Below are 16445 nucleotides of genomic sequence, written 5' to 3' on the forward strand. Positions count from 1 at the left end.
ATTTTTACACAATTTTATTTCAATACAGCAAATCACAACAATAGAACAGTTAAAAAGCGAGTGGTTAATTTGGTCAGGGGGGAAAAGAGGGTCTGGGGGGACAAGAGAGAGACCCAGTCCCAGAACTACCCTGGCTACTCCTGAACTGGGCTTTTAGAGGGGGCAGGCTGTGCCTGCTGGTCCCTCTGTCTGGGGTGTAGATTGAGCTGTAGGTAGTTTAGCTGCTGACAGGCATGAGCAAAGGTCCAGTGTGTTCAAAGTTGAGTGTGGAGACGCCTTCTTATGGCTGTGGACATTCAGCTGTAAACACAAACATGAGTAAGATTAGAGCGGACCATATTCATGAGTGAAATCCAATAAGCACGCCAACACAAAATACTGTATCAATGTCAGCCATATAATATGAGAATATGACTCAAATAGGAGTAGTAGTTTGGGGTTCAGATTCAGTGTTTCATGTTTTCAGCGTTGTGCCAGTGTTCATGGGGAGCGGTCGTACGGTTCTTAGGCAGGATGACGATGTTGTCAGGGAGGATCCCGGTATCCAGGGAGAACTGGCTGAACCTCTGCTGAAGAACAGCGCTCACCTCGGGGGTCCGACCTGCAAACGCCCCCCCCACAGCGTCAGGACATGCAATGACCGCAGCCACGGGGGTCCACAGGTCACACATCTATCTAGCTCACAATGTAGTTTACAACTGAGATTTAAACAACAGCAGATGGACTTACTGTAGAGTTTGTTGAGGACCTCAGTCACGCCATCTTTGGTCTTGATGGTGTGGACCAGAGCGAAGTCACCGTACTGAACATCCACCACACGCATGTCATTATCGTTGCTCCAGCCTGAGAGAGGAGGAGTGTGGAGGTGAGAAAACAGTATGGAGGTGTGTGTGTCCGTGTGTGTGTGTGCATGTGTGTGTGTGCATGTTTGTGTGTTTACTCACGTAGGCTGTGGAAGGTGAAGCGTCCGGGGGTGTCGGTCTTCTTGGCCAGGTTAGTCATTCTCCAGCAGGTACCATCAGCACTTTGAGAGAGAGAGAGAGAGAACATCTGACACCGTCCCAAGCCAAACCCACACTAGTCTCAATGTCAGACCCATGAGAGTTCTTTCGCTAATAGTAAGCTACTCTACGTTACTGCATGCTGTAGATCTCTCTATGGGTCTGGAACACTTCATGTAAAAATCTGGTGTTCAAATCCTGCCAGTTCATTGGTAGCACCGGAATCCCTGCGACACCAATCAGTAACGACTTTCACGATCAGGCGCTCCTACCCATAGATATGCCCCGCCCATCTAACCTGGGCTAGCGTCTCTCATTTGCTGCTACGACCTGTCACTCTTTCAATTCTGACCCGTCGATACGCCCTCAAACACCAGCTTGAGTGGCGAAGTGGCACAGACGCTATTATGTAGCATGCTGAGCATAGCACACTCTATTATGTAGCATGCTGAGCGTAGCACAGACTCTTATGTAGCATGCTGAGCGTAGCTATTCAATGTAATATTTGAGTCGGGAGAGTCTGGAAAGAGACTAAACCCACACTATCACATGATTACATTAGCACAGTACACACAATCACACTATCACACTATTACAGTACATTAGCACAATACACACTATCACACTATCACACTATTACAGTACATTAGCACAGTACACACAAGTGCCCACACGCTTAATACACCTACTTCAGGGTGGCATAGGACAGGTCCAGATCTCCTCCAGCAGTCGGGACGAACGTGGCAGTGCCCATCTTCATCCCTGCCTTGTTGTTCACAAACCACTGGGCATTGGTGGCAAGGCCAACCATGAACCACTTACCAGCCGCCTGGGAGAGGAGGAGAGAAGAGAGAGAGACCAGGGAGGGAGGAGGAGAACATCTGAATGGGTTAAGATGACTTGTTAACACCGCACAAACAGCCACCTAGACACACACACAGGCCGTCACATCTTTTAACAAAAAAAAAAAAAACAATCTTTCTCTGATCCTCTTTTCATTGCCTTGAGTTTTCCATCGTCTCATCTGAACATGCTAACAGGATGACCCCCTATTAAACCGTCTCAGTTCTGTCTCACCGCCTCCAGGCTGAAGTCTTTCACCGGCAGGACCTCAGCGCAGACGACCAGCACACACAGCAGAGCCGGCAGCACCCTCAGCAGCGTGGGCCTCATGCTCAGAGAGGGTTCTTCAGAGAGTGTGTGTGTGAGAGGACGAATGAGGCTCTTTATATCCTCCACCAGTGTCCTGCCTCTTTCTCACTCCCCCCTGACCCCCTCCCCCACACACGCACACACATACACACACCCAGTGCCAACTCAGCAATAGGCCTGATGGGGGCTACTGTATAAAGAAGGTTCAGCTGCTCTAAGTTGCCTGATGAAGACCTAAGGGTCGAAACGTTGCGTATTTTCAATAAAGTGAACCGGAAGTTATCAGTGTGTGGATCTGTCTTCTCAAGCTGCTCTGATCACCATCTCTGCACTCAATCGCACACACAGACTCAATAGTTCAATGAGCGGAGTGATGCAACGTTTAGTCACATGCCTGCGCAGTAGGTCTAGCAAGGAATACTGTCGCGTTGAAGACATTTCCCCTGAGGTAATATAGAGTGGCCAACTTAAGAACTTGCAACACCAACACAATGACCGTCTCTGCTCGGACCAGTCAAGCTCACACACCTGCACACAGACAATTCCTCACGCCCTCGCCACTTTTCTTCATTGCAGCTAAATAATAACATGACAAGGCATTGTAAATAGCTATTCGATTTAGGCAGGGTCACAGTAGAAACATGAATTTGAAACACAAACGAAGGTGAGGAACCCTCCACGAATTTGTGAGGAAATAGGCTATGGGTGAGTTCATTGTAGCCAGCGCAGATTACAGAGCCAAATAATCATATGACATAGAATAATGACAAATAATGACATGACATGTTAGACTTGCTTTGGGGGAGGTAGCGGTGGCTGTCGGAAGCCATTCATTTTATAAGCCTACATAAAGATGGTGGTGGTATATGTCAATAAAGTGTCTGAATTGAATGCATTTTGTTTTGCGTCTATTGATTTGTAGCAATCCTGACATTTTTGTGAGGTATCAGTGCTCCCATAGGGCCTAATAACACGCGTCTTTAATGAACAGCCATCATCTCTTATACAACGTGCGCTCCCAGGCGTCATGGTGACACCCTATGTTTCCACATAATGTTCAGGTGGCTGAGAGGAGGCGTGTGTGCTACCCTGGCTCAGCATGTGATTGGCTACGCTGTGGGCATCAGTCCGTTATCCGCGCTTGTTTATGATTGAAAACGTGCATGTAAAAGCACGCTCCACTTATCGTTTTTGGAGTTGACTTGAGGTAAACAGAGCCGCTCTCTCGGTAGGCTGTATGTAACAAAGCCAGGTCTTCTGTCTGGGGGGTTGGGGCGCATTCCACCAGAGCTGAATCGATCCATAGGCTTATCGGTTACATGTATCACTTGCACACACATTTTAGGCTAAGTAGGGGGTTGGTTTTTGCAGACCCTGTTTTGTCATCAAACTTTGACCCTCTGTACATAACATCTGGGATCTTAGATTTAAGCTTAAATCTCTCCCATATAGTGAACACACACACACACACACACACATAGCCTACTGCAGTGAGCAACATCAACATCAGTTTGTGTAACACATGCACACACATTTTAGGTTAAGTGGGGGGTAGGTTTTTGCAGACCCTGTTTTGTCATCAAACTTTGACCCTCTGTACATAACATCTGGGATCTATTAGATTTCAGCGTAAATCTCTCCCCATATAGGCCTAGTGAACACACACACACACACACTGCAGAGTGAGCAACATCAACATCGGTTTGAGAGGTGAATAGCCGACATTAGAGGCTCAACCGATAGAGAGGGTCGTCCAATGACCGCAGGGTTGGCGGTTTGATTCCCTCCTCCTGTCCACATGTCGAAGTATCCTTGGGCAAGACACTAGACCCCAAATGGCTCCCAGTGAGCAGGCTGGCGCTTGTTGTTGATAAAAATGAAAGTATTTGCCAAAGCCCAGGTTCGCTCAAAAATAGGTTCAGTCAGATTTATTAAGAAAACAATACGATTGCAAACGGACCTCAAAGTAAAACACAGAGTGGTTCCAACAGAAGAAGTAAACATGAGCTCGCCGGATCCTCATATCTGCCCAAAGCAAGGATGTGGATTTGATTGGCTGAGTTGTCTATACGTCATCGTAAGGTGACGGATATCACACAGTGGTCGGGGGATGAAAACTCACTTTGAATATGGACAAAGAAAACAAAAGGTCTGAGCCAGGACGGAAAGGACAGAAGGTGTGGCCCTTCTGACTTAAACAAAGAGAGGAGGAAGAGCGAGGTAGAGGAGGTGTTTACAATTACAAAAGAGAGAGGTCTGAGCCAGGACGGAAAGGACAGAAGGTGTGGCCCTTCTGACTTAAACAAAGAGAGGAGGAAGAGCGAGGTAGAGGAGGTGTTTACAATTACAAAAGGCAGGGGACTGGATGAACAGGTATTGAAAGAAAAGATATGAATCTGAATAGTCTTGAGACTATGTGTAAAATTCCATGACAACTTTTCATGGCAGCTGCCGCCATTAGTGTGTGAGTGTGAATGAGAGTCCATTCGTTTAATCGTTTAATTTACAAACAAAACATTAACTGAATTACTGCATTGTTCAGATCTGATAGGCAGTTCCATAACATTCTATCTTCTTCTCTGTCCTGACCCACAGCTCACACTGCTTGCTCATCCTGTGTGAGGACAGCTACGAAACGTGTGAGCCAACTGTGTCCACAGCACTGCCAAATGCCCCCCGCTAAGAGGAATTAGGTAACCCCCCTCTTCCCCCGCTAAAATGAATTATGTAACCTTCAAGTCAACACTGTTCCACCGGCATGACCCACGGAAGGCTGAAGACTATGTTCAGACTGACCTGACTTCAACTGACAATATGCCCAGTCTGACCTGGATCTGGAATGCCGATGGTCTGTGGTTATGTGGTGAAATGTGGTGACCTGACCAGAACAGCGTGTTCCTTCCCTCCCTGTTGGGGGCATAAAAAACTAAAAGCTGCCTCTCCGTGTTTCTTGGTCCTGGCTTTTGGAACTGTTAAAAGTTCAGTACCTGAGGATCTGAGTGGTCTGTTGGGCATGTACCTAACAAGCATGTCTGAAATGTATTCTGGTGAGTTACTGTGGAGAGATTTATAGACTAGTTAAAGTCTATTCTAGAGTTAAAAGGTAACCAGTGTAGTGATTTTAAGGCTGGTGTGATGTGTGCCCTTCGTCTAGTCTTGGTGAGGACTCGTACTGCAGCATTCTGTATCATTTGTAGTTTATAGATTGCTTTCTTTGGTAGGCCTGCTAGTAGGGGTGGCCAACCCGCGGCTCGCGAGCCGCATGCGGCTCTTTGCCCGTCAATGTGCGGCTCCTCCATCCATCCCCCCCAAAGTTGGCTTGCGGCTCTTCCATCCTTTCATTAAAAAATAAATTAATTCATTCCATAAGAACGTTTCTCTCTCTCTAGTTTCGCTGTGCATTTCTTCCCGCCCATTTCATTTATTGCAGATTTGTCATAAAATCATGATTCGTTTCGCTAATGAGGAAGTCGCGTGAGAACCACTTAAAACCAATCATATAGGTAGCAAATCACCTTGGTAACAAAATTATTAGGTGCGTTTACATGGACAGTTTGAATCGGTTTCAAATAGGTTTGGAAGACCAAACCGATTGAAAATATGTCATATAAACACCTCAATCCGACTGAAATGCCCCAACCCGATTGAAATTCCAATCGCTTTCAAGGAGGTAGTTTAAACCTTTTCGAAACCGTTTGGTCCGTCATGTATACTACCTTGAAACGGATTGATGCTGCGTTCTGCGTTCATTTTGCGCATGTTCAAGACTTGACTAATCAAGGCACGCTCGACAGTTCCGTAGTCAGCTGTTTGTAACAATCGTAACGCAATCACTCACGGCTGCGTGCGCGTTCGAAACATTTGTTTCGTTGTCGCATGTAAACATCCAAGCAGTTTACTTTGTATCCCATGTATACGCTCAAGCTGAAATCAGCTTGAAATCAACCAGACTGAAAAATATTTGTCATGTAAACGCACCTATTGTAAACAAAATAATTTGCTTTGCGTGGGTCATATTCTTTTACGACAAAAGCTAACGTAGCCTAGGCTACTGTACACAACCAAAGAATGGCTGGAAAGAAATGCGCAGCTAAAAGAAAATATGAAGACGAACACAGGACATTTTTTACCCGAGTGGGGAGAGTAATTTTTTCTTCATAGAACGTAATGGTAAGCCATTCTGTCTGATATGCCAGACATCATTGGGACATTTCAAAGCCTCAAATCTCGAGCCCAGTCCAGTCCAGCCTAACCCAGTCCAGTCCAGCCCAGCCTAACCCAGCCCAGTTCAGCCTAACCCAGCCCAGTCCAGCCTAACCCAGTCCAGCCCAGCCTAACCCAGCCCAGTCCAAAATATATTATGTCAGAAAATATCTTGTTGTATGTATTAATTTTAAATAAATTAACTTTTAATGTATATTTAATGGACAATAATGTTTTTCTTATTATTTTAGACTGGGGTGCCTTGGGATTTTAAGTACTTATGAAGGGTGCGTTGACTGAAAAAAAGGTTGAGAAACGCTGGTATATATGGTGTGGCTCTGGGTGATACCACAGTAATTTTTGTGGCTCTTAGTCTCTGACTGGTTGGCCACCCCTGTAGTAGAGCATTGCAGTAGTCCAGCCTGCTTGTGATGAAAGCATGCATTAGTCTTTCGGTGTCAGCGTGAGAGAGAAATGGTTGCACCTTGGCAATGTTCCTTAAGTGGTAAAAAGATGTCTTTGTAATATTCTTGATGTGGTTTTCGAAATTAAGATCTGAGTCAAGTATGACACCTAGGTTTTTAGCCTGGCATTTGGTGTCGATTTACAGAGTTTTTAAATGTGCAGATAGTTTCTCTCTTTCAGCTTTTTCTCCAATGATCAGTACTTCTGTTTTGTCCTGGTTTAATTGGAGGAAATTATGTGAAATCCATACATTTATATCCGTAATACACTTGACAAGGCAGTCAATCAAGCTGTAGTTACTGGGTGTTACAGAAATATAGAGTTTGGTATCATCTGCGTAGCTATGGTAGCTAATGTTGTGCCTCCTGATGACACTGCCAAGGGGCAGCATGTACAGGCTGAAGAGTAGAGGTCCTAGGATCGATCCTTGGGGCACCCCACAGGTCATAGGGATCTTTCCTGAACTATGGTCACCGAGGACAACAAAGAAATCACAACCGGTTAGATAGGTCCTAAGCCAATTAAGGACTGGACCGGAGAGGCCAACCCACTTCTCCGGTCGTTTGATGAGGATTGCATGATCTATAGTATCTTACCAGTGAAGGTCTCTGTAACAGTAGAACAGCACAATTAACCCTGATACCACCTCTGCATAGATGTTAACGTACATATTTATGTTCACTGTACTGTAACGTTAATTCTGATACTTTTACTTGAGGAATCAAACTTAGTATTAAACTAATTTGAAATTACAGCATTCCCCATTTTTCTGATTAGGAATAGTACTAATTTAACTTAACTAAAGTGTGGATTAGGGTAAGTAAACCGTATCCATGATTTAATACAATAATACAAACTGCATATTGAGGGAAAAGCTCAGAATGTTATTTCAGTGGTCGGTAAAGGAATCAGGTCATGTTTGTCTTATTTTACACTCATCGAGACATGTTCTTACATCCATCTCCTAAATCCATGCATTAAGGTAGACATCTTAAGGTGTGATATGATGACAGATCCTGCACACTCACCAGAGATGTTGTGAGAGAGGAAGATGTTCACCTCTTTTCAGTGGCTGCAAATACATCACAATCATATCATATGCACGTGTAATATCTAATTCTGACCTCAAGAGGGAGACAGTGACTATAGATTTGACAGTTCTGACAGGCTTTTGTCAAGTAGGGACATTTGATCTCCAAGCACCTTCCCACCAGGTGATGTGCCCAGATGAGGCTACTGCAGAGAAATGTACAGTACTTTGGGGGCTTCATTAAAATTATAATTGGTTTCTTATCCTGAACTGACATGTACAGTAAATATATGGAACATTGACTGATGTCTGCAGCTCAAAACAATAGTCAAGCTTTTGGGACAGTACTTGTGTGGTCAAACAAGAGTGTTGTCATTGCTTATCATACATGTCTCCGCTAAGGTAGAGCAGTGAAAACTGACAGGCCTGGGTTACATGGCATCCTTTCTTCTTCTCTGTCCTGGCCTCACTCACAGCGCGGACCTCTCTCTCACCCTGGGTGAGGTAAGCTACGCAACAAATGAGCCAACTGCAGCCAAGGTGAACTAGGTAACCCTCAAGTCCAAACTGCTCCTCCATCCTGATGAGGCATGTTAATGAGCCAAGGGAGGCTGAAGACCGTGTTCAGAGTCAGACTGACCGGACTTCAACAGAAAATATGTACGGTCTGACATTGGAATGCCAATAGTGTGGTTATGTGGTGAAATGTAGGATGAAGGTGGGGAACCACACCTCATCTCCCCTCCCACTCAACACGGGAGCCCCCCAGGGCTGTGTGCTGTCCCCACTACTGTACTCCCTGAACACGCACTACTGTACAGCCACCTTCAACTCCAGATAGATAATAGACAAGTGTACATATGGGTCAATACACACCACCACGAAACATCACCATACCCCACCATAACCTAATAGTCCACTAGGACGACAAGATTCCCTCTGTGTTTTGATATTCTTTCTATCGCTCTTATTTCCTGATGTGTTCTTCTGCTTTCTGAACAAATAATTCACCCTCTTTCTGTCTGTGGTCCTATGTCTCTGACATGCTCTCCACTGTTCAAACACACACACCGAGGATGATGACCTACTGTGTTTATCATTAACATGATTTCCTGACAGTGGGAGAGACATACCAGTCAGGGCAGTCACTCAGTGTGTTGAACTGACAGACAGGGGGCAGTGTTGAGTATTTTAAGTTGACAGTAATACTGTAGCACAATAACTGATTCATCCAGCAGCTGTTTTCTCATCAACAAACTGGCTAATCAAAACCACTTCCAACAGACCACAATCACAAGATGAGTGAAAAGGTAACAGATATACATTTATTGATCGAATGTGCTTCACTCAGGAGAGGTCAGGACTGTGTCCTAACATAGACTACAGGTATATGGCTCTATACTCTCTGGTCTATAAACGGAATACACGACAGTGTGGTCAGGATGACACGGTGGGGTCCCACGCTGGTCTGGTTGCTCTAGCTCTAGAAAGTTCAGAGTAGTTCCAGAATCACATTCTACAATGCACTCTACTGTAACCAGATGTAGGCTATTCTACCAAACTAGAATTCACTGTGTAGAACTTTTACCATGGCTTCTGAAGTCAACAAAAACGTGTCAGTTCACCATTATCACAATTGGAGACCTCCAACATAGAGACATCAATACAGCAACACCCAACAGCATGGGCAGTATTTCAATACAATATACGGTACCAGTTTGGCCACTTTTGATCCGGGATCGTATGAGGTGGATCTAGATGATTCTAGATTTGGGGTTTGCAGTTCTACAGGTCGTACAGGATTCAAGATAGTTCTGCTGGGCTCTATTTGTCATCAGGCTTGGGTTCTTGTTGTTCTCGGGGTTTGAAGTTGAGTGCCACACTGTTGATGCAGAACCGCTGCCCTGTAGGGTCAGGTCCATCCTCAAACACATGGCCTAGGTGGGCGTCACACTGCGCACACACACACACACACACACACACACACACACACACACACACACACACACACACACACACACACACACACACACACACACACACACATTATTAACCTACAAACATAGCCGATAGAATTTAAAACACTGCAAAGGCTAATAATGTTGCAGTATTAGTGAAGAACAGTTCCCGTATTTGTAATACTTCAGCTCACTGGCTTTGTTACCCAGAATGCAACTCACATGTTTGCAGAGAACCTCTGTTCCAGCACTGCCCAGGCTGTTGTCAGGGCGCCGGATGATGGAGGCGTGGCTCTCGTCGCGCTCCCATGTCCCATGAGCCTCTTTGAAGGTCGGCCACCCTGTCCCCGAGTCATACTTAGCCTCCGAACTACAGGGAGAGAGAGAGAGAGGGAGAGAGAGAGAGGGAGAAAGACAGTCAGCCTCTTTCTGTGTCTGGGAGTCCGTTCAGAGTTCAAGGTCAGAGGTTAATATCTTACCTGAAGAGTGGAGAGTCACAGCACACACAGTGGTACATCCCCACGTCATTATGGTGCAGGTAGATCCCACTGAAGGGCTGAGGACACACACACACACACACACACACACACACTCTTGACATTAAGTCTTATGAAAATACTATGAGCAACAATCACTTGTGCAACAACACAAATGTTGAATTAATTTGAGTACTGTATCAATAGTCTCTTAAACTCTTTCTTTAAGTCACTGCTCCTGTGTTCCTATTGGTATCTGACAGCCTGCCAGATAGACAGCAGTAAAAAAAATATAGGCCACTACAAAGTACAACGTCAATTCCAACCTACACACTGGACTCATTTCAAACAGTGTGTAGTGTGTACAGTAAGACACAGAGAGAGAACGTGTGTGTGTGTGTGTGTGTGTGTGTGTGTGTGTGTGTGTGTGTGTGTGTGTGTGTGACTTACCACCTCTGTCCCTTTCTCCCTCGTGACTACATACTGCTCGGGAGTGAGCTTCTTCTGCCAGTCTGTGGTCTCATCATAACGAGTCAGTGACCGCAAGCCTGTAACACGCACGTACGTGTGCGCGCACATACACACACACAATGAAAATAAATAATCAACAACCAATTTTATTCATTTTATGTGAATATTCTATTAGGCTTACGTTTCTCTAGTACAAAATGTGTTGTTAAATTATTTTATTCGAGCAATATGGGCTACAGAATGCCTGCTCTTTGAAGCGAGGAAAATGACAGATGTCTTTTTGGATGGTTGTTGGTCCTAAAGCTGTTGACAGTTATATAACAAAACTACTAAATTTTCTTCAATCATATCGCGATGGAACAGGATAAAATAGCCTACAAAAACGTCCAATCGGCTACTGCGACCGTGTGCAATTGTAACCTGCCGGATTGCCAGCCCAGCTGCACATGTTGAACCACAGCAAATATCAACAGATGGAACATACAACGCTGAATGTAGCCTACCTGAACTTGTGGAGACGGGACGGATGAAGGCTGTAACTCTTTTGGGTAATAACACAGAACTGGTGGTGCCTCTGTAAATTATATGGGAGAGTCGGACGAAGAATCGAGACATATTTTCTCCTGCGATGTAACATGCGCTTTCCCTGAAGATGGTGTGAGCAGAGGACTCAACGCCTCGAGTTTGTGCTGGTCACTGCCTGGTTCTCTCGAGTGTACTCGGGGGACCCGGTCAAAAATCAGATCGTCAGTGGGTCAAAGTTGATAAGGTTGATAACACCGACTGTGCAACACCCTCAGAGTATCATTATGTCACGATGGTGAGAATTAACTATTACATGTCATCATCATCATCATCATCATCATCATCATCACACATTTCCTTCAAGGGAACGTAAGGCTTGTTATAGCTACCACCTCTTGAGCGTACCTCTCCACTTGAACAGAACATGTTAGGGTTTTACCATCGTCTGTCTATAATATAACCCTTATGAACCCAGGCAAATCATTTCTGAACTCAGTAAACAGAAGATTAGATCAATAACCAGTCCAAGCTTGTCTGGGGAGTGCTCACCCACACTATAGTCTCACCTTGTACGGTTACAACATGATGTTATAGTGCCAAAGGTCCAGTACAACACATGCACAGGTTAAACCAATTATCACATGAGACTTCCTTAAAATAAAGCAATTTAATACAATATTTCTATATATAATATACACTATTATATAATAGGCCTATACAGACTCTGCGTAACTTAGAATAATACTTTTAATAGTTTTAACAGCCGTTCAGATGAAAATAAACAGCATGAAAGACAGTGTATGTGACGTTTCCTTATTGAGTTTCCTATTGATTCCACAGTGCGGTCAGGCGGTCTAGATGGTCTGGATGGTCTAGATGGTCTGGTAGTGTATAGCGGCGGGGGTGTTGGTCTGAAGTAGTCTTCCAGGCTGGTGCATGAGGTCCACCAGGTAGGCCTGGGGTTGGGGGAGACTCCGCCCAGGGGTACGGGGCCCCGCGCCGGGGAGGAGCACCTGGTTCCAGGCCCGGTTATACCCCCCCCTCTCCAGGCTGCAGCTCACGCCTATACGATCCGCCAGCGCCTGGGGGGGGGGTTAGGTTTTGAAGTGATCAAGAGAGAGAGAGTTCAGGATGTGAGTGTATCGGTAGGGGATCCAGGTGTACGGGAGGTACCTTGTATAGAAGGGCTCTGTGATAGTACGTCCCCTTGCGTATTCTGCCCACGGGGACGATGTTGGACTGCAGCTCGAACTTGAGCTCGCTGACATGGAGCTCCCACAGGAAGTCGTGCTGCCTGTCCACCTCCACGGCGCCTCCCATCGCCTCGCTCACCAGCCTGACAGCCAATCACACAGAGGTTACAGCCTGAGTGGCACACGTCGCAGCCAACGGTAGGCCAGGAAACAAGTCATAAAGTTGTGCATTGGTCAAGGCTTAGCCACAATGTAGTATGGTTTTTTGATGGTGTGTTATCCTGAATAACATGTTGTATATTCTACTGGTTGAAGGCTGAGGGGCTGGTCATTGTGTTGAGTAGGGCTGGGTTTAAAAAATCGATTCATCGATTCGGAATCGATTCGGAATCAAATGTTTCAGAATCGATTCATGAATCCCAAAATCGATCTTTTATTTAATGAATGAATGAATAAAATAAAATTCATTCAATGATTCATTCATTCATTCATTTTTGAAAATCAGTATCGATACCCAGCCCTAGTATTGATGTGTTGCATAACTTGGCAGTCATGTAATTAAGGTTACAGCTAAAAAAAACAGGTTTTAATAACTCTAACTGAATCGATATTGAATCGAATCGAATTGAATCGTGATAATCGATTCTGAACCTTGTGAATCGGAATCTAATCGATTCTTGAAATTCTAATCGATACCCAGCCCTAGTGTTGAGTACTGTGGTGTGAGGTAAGCAGCCGAGCGGCGGTGGTGCGCTGGTCACCTGGCCAGTTCGCCGTACTGCTCGCCCTCGTCACGCAGAGGGAGGACCGTTGCGGTCGCCGCGGTGACCAGAGTGTAGAGCGCGGCGTCGTACGGCGGCGTCCACGGCTTCCCCGTAACCGGGGCAACCTCCTGCGGGGGCTTGGTCTCGTCCTCATCCCTCTGTTTCTCGTCCTCGTCCCTCTGTTTCTCGTCCCCATCCCTCTGTTTCTCGTCCTCTCTCCGGCCCTTGCTCTTCCCCTTACTGCGGGCGGAGTGAGGGACCGAGAGAGGGACTGAGAGATGGACTTTACCTCAGATATTTCAATTAATTGTTCCAACGAGAGTACACACACACACACACACACACACACCTTGGTGTCCTGCTGCCGGCCTTGCTGCTGAGGACAGACGCTGCGCGTGTCCCAGTAGGACTGTCCTGTTGTCTCTCATCTGACTGCTCCATTGGCGCCCTGCAGACAAACAGGAGACTTAGGACGACCAGCAGAGCAGGGAGCAAAACAACTACTACGCTTATCTGGACCGCTCACCGGTCCAGCTGAAGCTTTTGGTTTTTGTTTAAAAGTTCATCATCGAGGACCAAGCTTCAGTGTAAGCACCAGCAGAGGTCCACGGTTGGATGTGGAGGTGTTTTGGTTTTCCTGTCTTTGTTCCTGGTGTGAATACCCCTCTGAGGCCCCATTGTCCCTGGGCCTGACCCGGCCTGCTGGCAGCCTGCTACTAGGCCTGGCCTGCTTTACATGCAGCAGCGGTAGCGCCACACTCTACCCCCTGGCCCCCTACTCTAGAACCCCCACCCACACTCTACCCCCTGGCCCCCTACTCTAGAACCACCACCCACACTCTACCCCCTGGCCCCATACTCTAGAACCCCCACCCACACTCTACCCCCTGGGCCCCTACTCTAGAACCACCACCCACACTCTACCCCCTGGCCCTCTACTCTAGAACCACCACCCACACTCTACCCCCTGGCCCCCTACTCTAGAACCACCACCCACACTCTACCCCCTGGCCCCATACTCTAGAACCACCACCCACACTCTACCCCCTGGGCCCCTACTCTAGAACCACCACCCACACTCTACCCCCTGGGCCCTACTCTAGAACCACCACCCACACTCTACCCACTGGGCCTCTACTCTAGAACCCCCACCCACACTCTACCCCCTGGGCCCCTACTCTAGAACCACCACCCACACTCTACCCCCTGGCCCCCTACTCTAGAACCACCACCCACACTCTACCCCCTGGGCCCCTACTCTAGAACCACCACCCACACTCTACCCCCTGGGCCCCTACTCTAGAACCACCACCCACACTCTACCCCCTGGGCCCTACTCTAGAACCACCACCCACACTCTACCCACTGGGCCTCTACTCTAGAACCCCCACCCACACTCTACCCCCTGGGCCCCTACTCTAGAACCACCACCCACACTCTACCCCCTGGCCCCCTACTCTAGAACCACCACCCACACTCTACCCCCTGGCCCCCTACTCTAGAACCACCACCCACACTCTACCCACTGGGCCTCTACTCTAGAACCCCCACCCACACTCTACCCCCTGGGCCCCTACTCTAGAACCACCACCCACACTCTACCCCCTGGGCCCATACTCTAGAACCACCACCCACACATTGTGACTGTGTGAGTGAAGGTTGAGGCCACAGCCTTTGGGATGAGGGGACCCAAGGTTGCATGTTCCAGACCCCTCGGCGTACTCCTCCTCCGAGTCGCTACAACACAATCTCATCTCAGGGTACAGGGTGAAGTGGACTTGATACCAGAGGCTCCTCTGTCTCCCTATAGAATTGTTGCATAATAGAGTACTTTATTATTCTGGTGGTGGTGGTGGTGTGTGTGTGTGTGTGTGTGCGTGCATGTGTGTACTATATTCAGGGCAGCGGAGTGGAAGAGAGGCACCCTGATAGGACCCTCTCTGTTCAACAAAGTAAATTCATTGAAATGCTACAGTAGCTGTAGTTGCTGATCAGAAATGGAGCCACGTGGTGTGGTGTGTGTGTGGGGGCATTTTCACGGTCTCTTACCGAGAAGCAGTCACAGGCAGGGGCGGAGTCGGAGGAGAGGAATGGGGTGGGAGACTAGACACAGGGGAGGACAACAGTCTGTGGCCTAGCATTCTAGAACACTCACGTGTCAGGGGCATTCTACAACACTCACGTGCCAGGGGCATTCTAGAACACTCATGTGCCAGGGGCATTCTAGAACACTCACGTGTCAGGGGCATTCTAGAACACTCACGTGCCAGGGGCATTCTAGAACACTCACGTGTCAGGGGGCATTCTAGAACACTCACGTGCCAGGGGCATTCTAGAACACTCACGTGTCAGGAGCATTCTAGGACACTCACGTGTCAGGAGCATTCTAGGACACTCACGTGTCAGGGGGCATTCTAGAACACTCACGTGTCAGGGGGCATTCTAGAACACTCACGTGCCAGGGGCATTCTAGAACACTCACGTGTCAGGAGCATTCTGGAACACTCACGTGTCAGGGGGCATTCTAGAACACTCACGTGTCAGGGGGCATTCTAGAACACTCACGTATCAGGGAGCGTGGCATTCACAGAGATGATGGGCCGTCGCTGGTTCACTGGCTGCTTAGAGAGCTCCTCCAGAGGCAGGACCCTCTGGCCTGCGCGAGCCTGGAAGAGACAGCAAGGGACAGGGGGAGAGACAGCGAGAGACAGGGGGAGAGACAGCGAGGGACAGGGGGAGAGACAGCGAGGGACAGGGGGAGAGACAGCGAGGGACAGGGGGAGAGACAGCGAGGGACAGGAGGAGAGACAGGGGGAGAGACAGCGAGGGACAGGGGGAGAGACAGCGAGGGACGGGAGGAGAGAGAGAGGGAGGGGGAAGAGAGAGAGGGAGGGGGAAGAGAGAGAGGGGGGGGGGGCCCACACAAGTCAAGTGAGATTTATTTGTCACAAACACATCATACAGCTATAATATGCAGTGAAATGGAATTGCTAGCTCCCAAGTATGCTTAATAGTGGAGTAAAATAAGTAATTCTATATGAAAGTCAAATAACAATACAAAATGTTTAACACAAATAGAGAATATGTACAAGAATTGAAAGAGCTGAAAAGATATGCATGCACGGAAGAATTTACAGATGGGTTAAATCTGTATGGATGTTAAATCTATAGGAATACAAAGATATATACAGATAAGTTAAATAGGTA

At 47.2% G+C, this 16445-nt stretch overlaps 3 protein-coding genes across 3 annotated transcripts in view; all 3 read right to left on the minus strand.

The window, feature by feature from the left end:
• Window positions 1-2188, minus strand: LOC311328513 (lipocalin-like). The gene is made up of 6 exons (XM_084461289.1): window positions 2079-2188; window positions 1691-1830; window positions 945-1024; window positions 730-843; window positions 500-601; window positions 1-300 (listed from the first exon to the last, which is right to left on the minus strand). The coding sequence occupies exons 1-6, from the start codon at window positions 2172-2174 to the stop codon at window positions 281-283; spliced, it is 552 nt and encodes a 183-aa protein (XP_084317415.1). The 5' UTR covers window positions 2175-2188; the 3' UTR covers window positions 1-280.
• Window positions 2189-9154: 6966 nt separating this feature from the next.
• msrb2 (methionine sulfoxide reductase B2) lies at window positions 9155-11677 on the minus strand. The gene is made up of 5 exons (XM_084461592.1): window positions 11260-11677; window positions 10736-10833; window positions 10289-10365; window positions 10032-10179; window positions 9155-9804 (listed from the first exon to the last, which is right to left on the minus strand). The coding sequence occupies exons 1-5, from the start codon at window positions 11369-11371 to the stop codon at window positions 9676-9678; spliced, it is 564 nt and encodes a 187-aa protein (XP_084317718.1). The 5' UTR covers window positions 11372-11677; the 3' UTR covers window positions 9155-9675.
• Window positions 11678-12153: 476 nt separating this feature from the next.
• armc3 (armadillo repeat containing 3) overlaps window positions 12154-16445 on the minus strand; it is a gene marked incomplete at both ends in the record, with an annotated part of 12266 nt that continues 7974 nt past the window's right edge. The window contains 5 exons of the mRNA XM_084451135.1: window positions 12154-12363; window positions 12455-12617; window positions 13236-13478; window positions 13588-13686; window positions 15804-15894. Coding sequence (XP_084307261.1) covers window positions 12154-12363; window positions 12455-12617; window positions 13236-13478; window positions 13588-13686; window positions 15804-15894 — 806 coding nt within the window. The remainder of the gene's footprint in view (window positions 12364-12454; window positions 12618-13235; window positions 13479-13587; window positions 13687-15803; window positions 15895-16445) is intronic.

The sequence above is a fragment of the Borostomias antarcticus genome (assembly GCF_949987555.1).
Source record: "Borostomias antarcticus genome assembly, chromosome: 2".
Lineage (NCBI taxonomy): Eukaryota > Metazoa > Chordata > Actinopteri > Stomiiformes > Stomiidae > Borostomias > Borostomias antarcticus.

Coding starts and splice junctions, on each gene's coding strand:
- msrb2 (XM_084461592.1), bottom strand. CDS start 11,371: ATGTCTCGATTCTTCGTCCGACTCTCCCATATAATTTACAGAGGCACC. Junction 10,366..10,735: donor GGGAGAAAGGGACAGAGGTG/GTAAGTCACACA, acceptor GTGTGTCCTCAG/CCCTTCAGTGGGATCTACCT. Junction 9,805..10,031: donor CAGAGGTTCTCTGCAAACAT/GTGAGTTGCATT, acceptor GTGTGTGCGCAG/TGTGACGCCCACCTAGGCCA.
- LOC311328513 (XM_084461289.1), bottom strand. CDS start 2,174: ATGAGGCCCACGCTGCTGAGGGTGCTGCCGGCTCTGCTGTGTGTGCTG. Junction 1,025..1,690: donor CTGTCCTATGCCACCCTGAA/GTAGGTGTATTA, acceptor TCTCTCTCAAAG/TGCTGATGGTACCTGCTGGA. Junction 602..729: donor GGTCCTCAACAAACTCTACA/GTAAGTCCATCT, acceptor GGGCGTTTGCAG/GTCGGACCCCCGAGGTGAGC.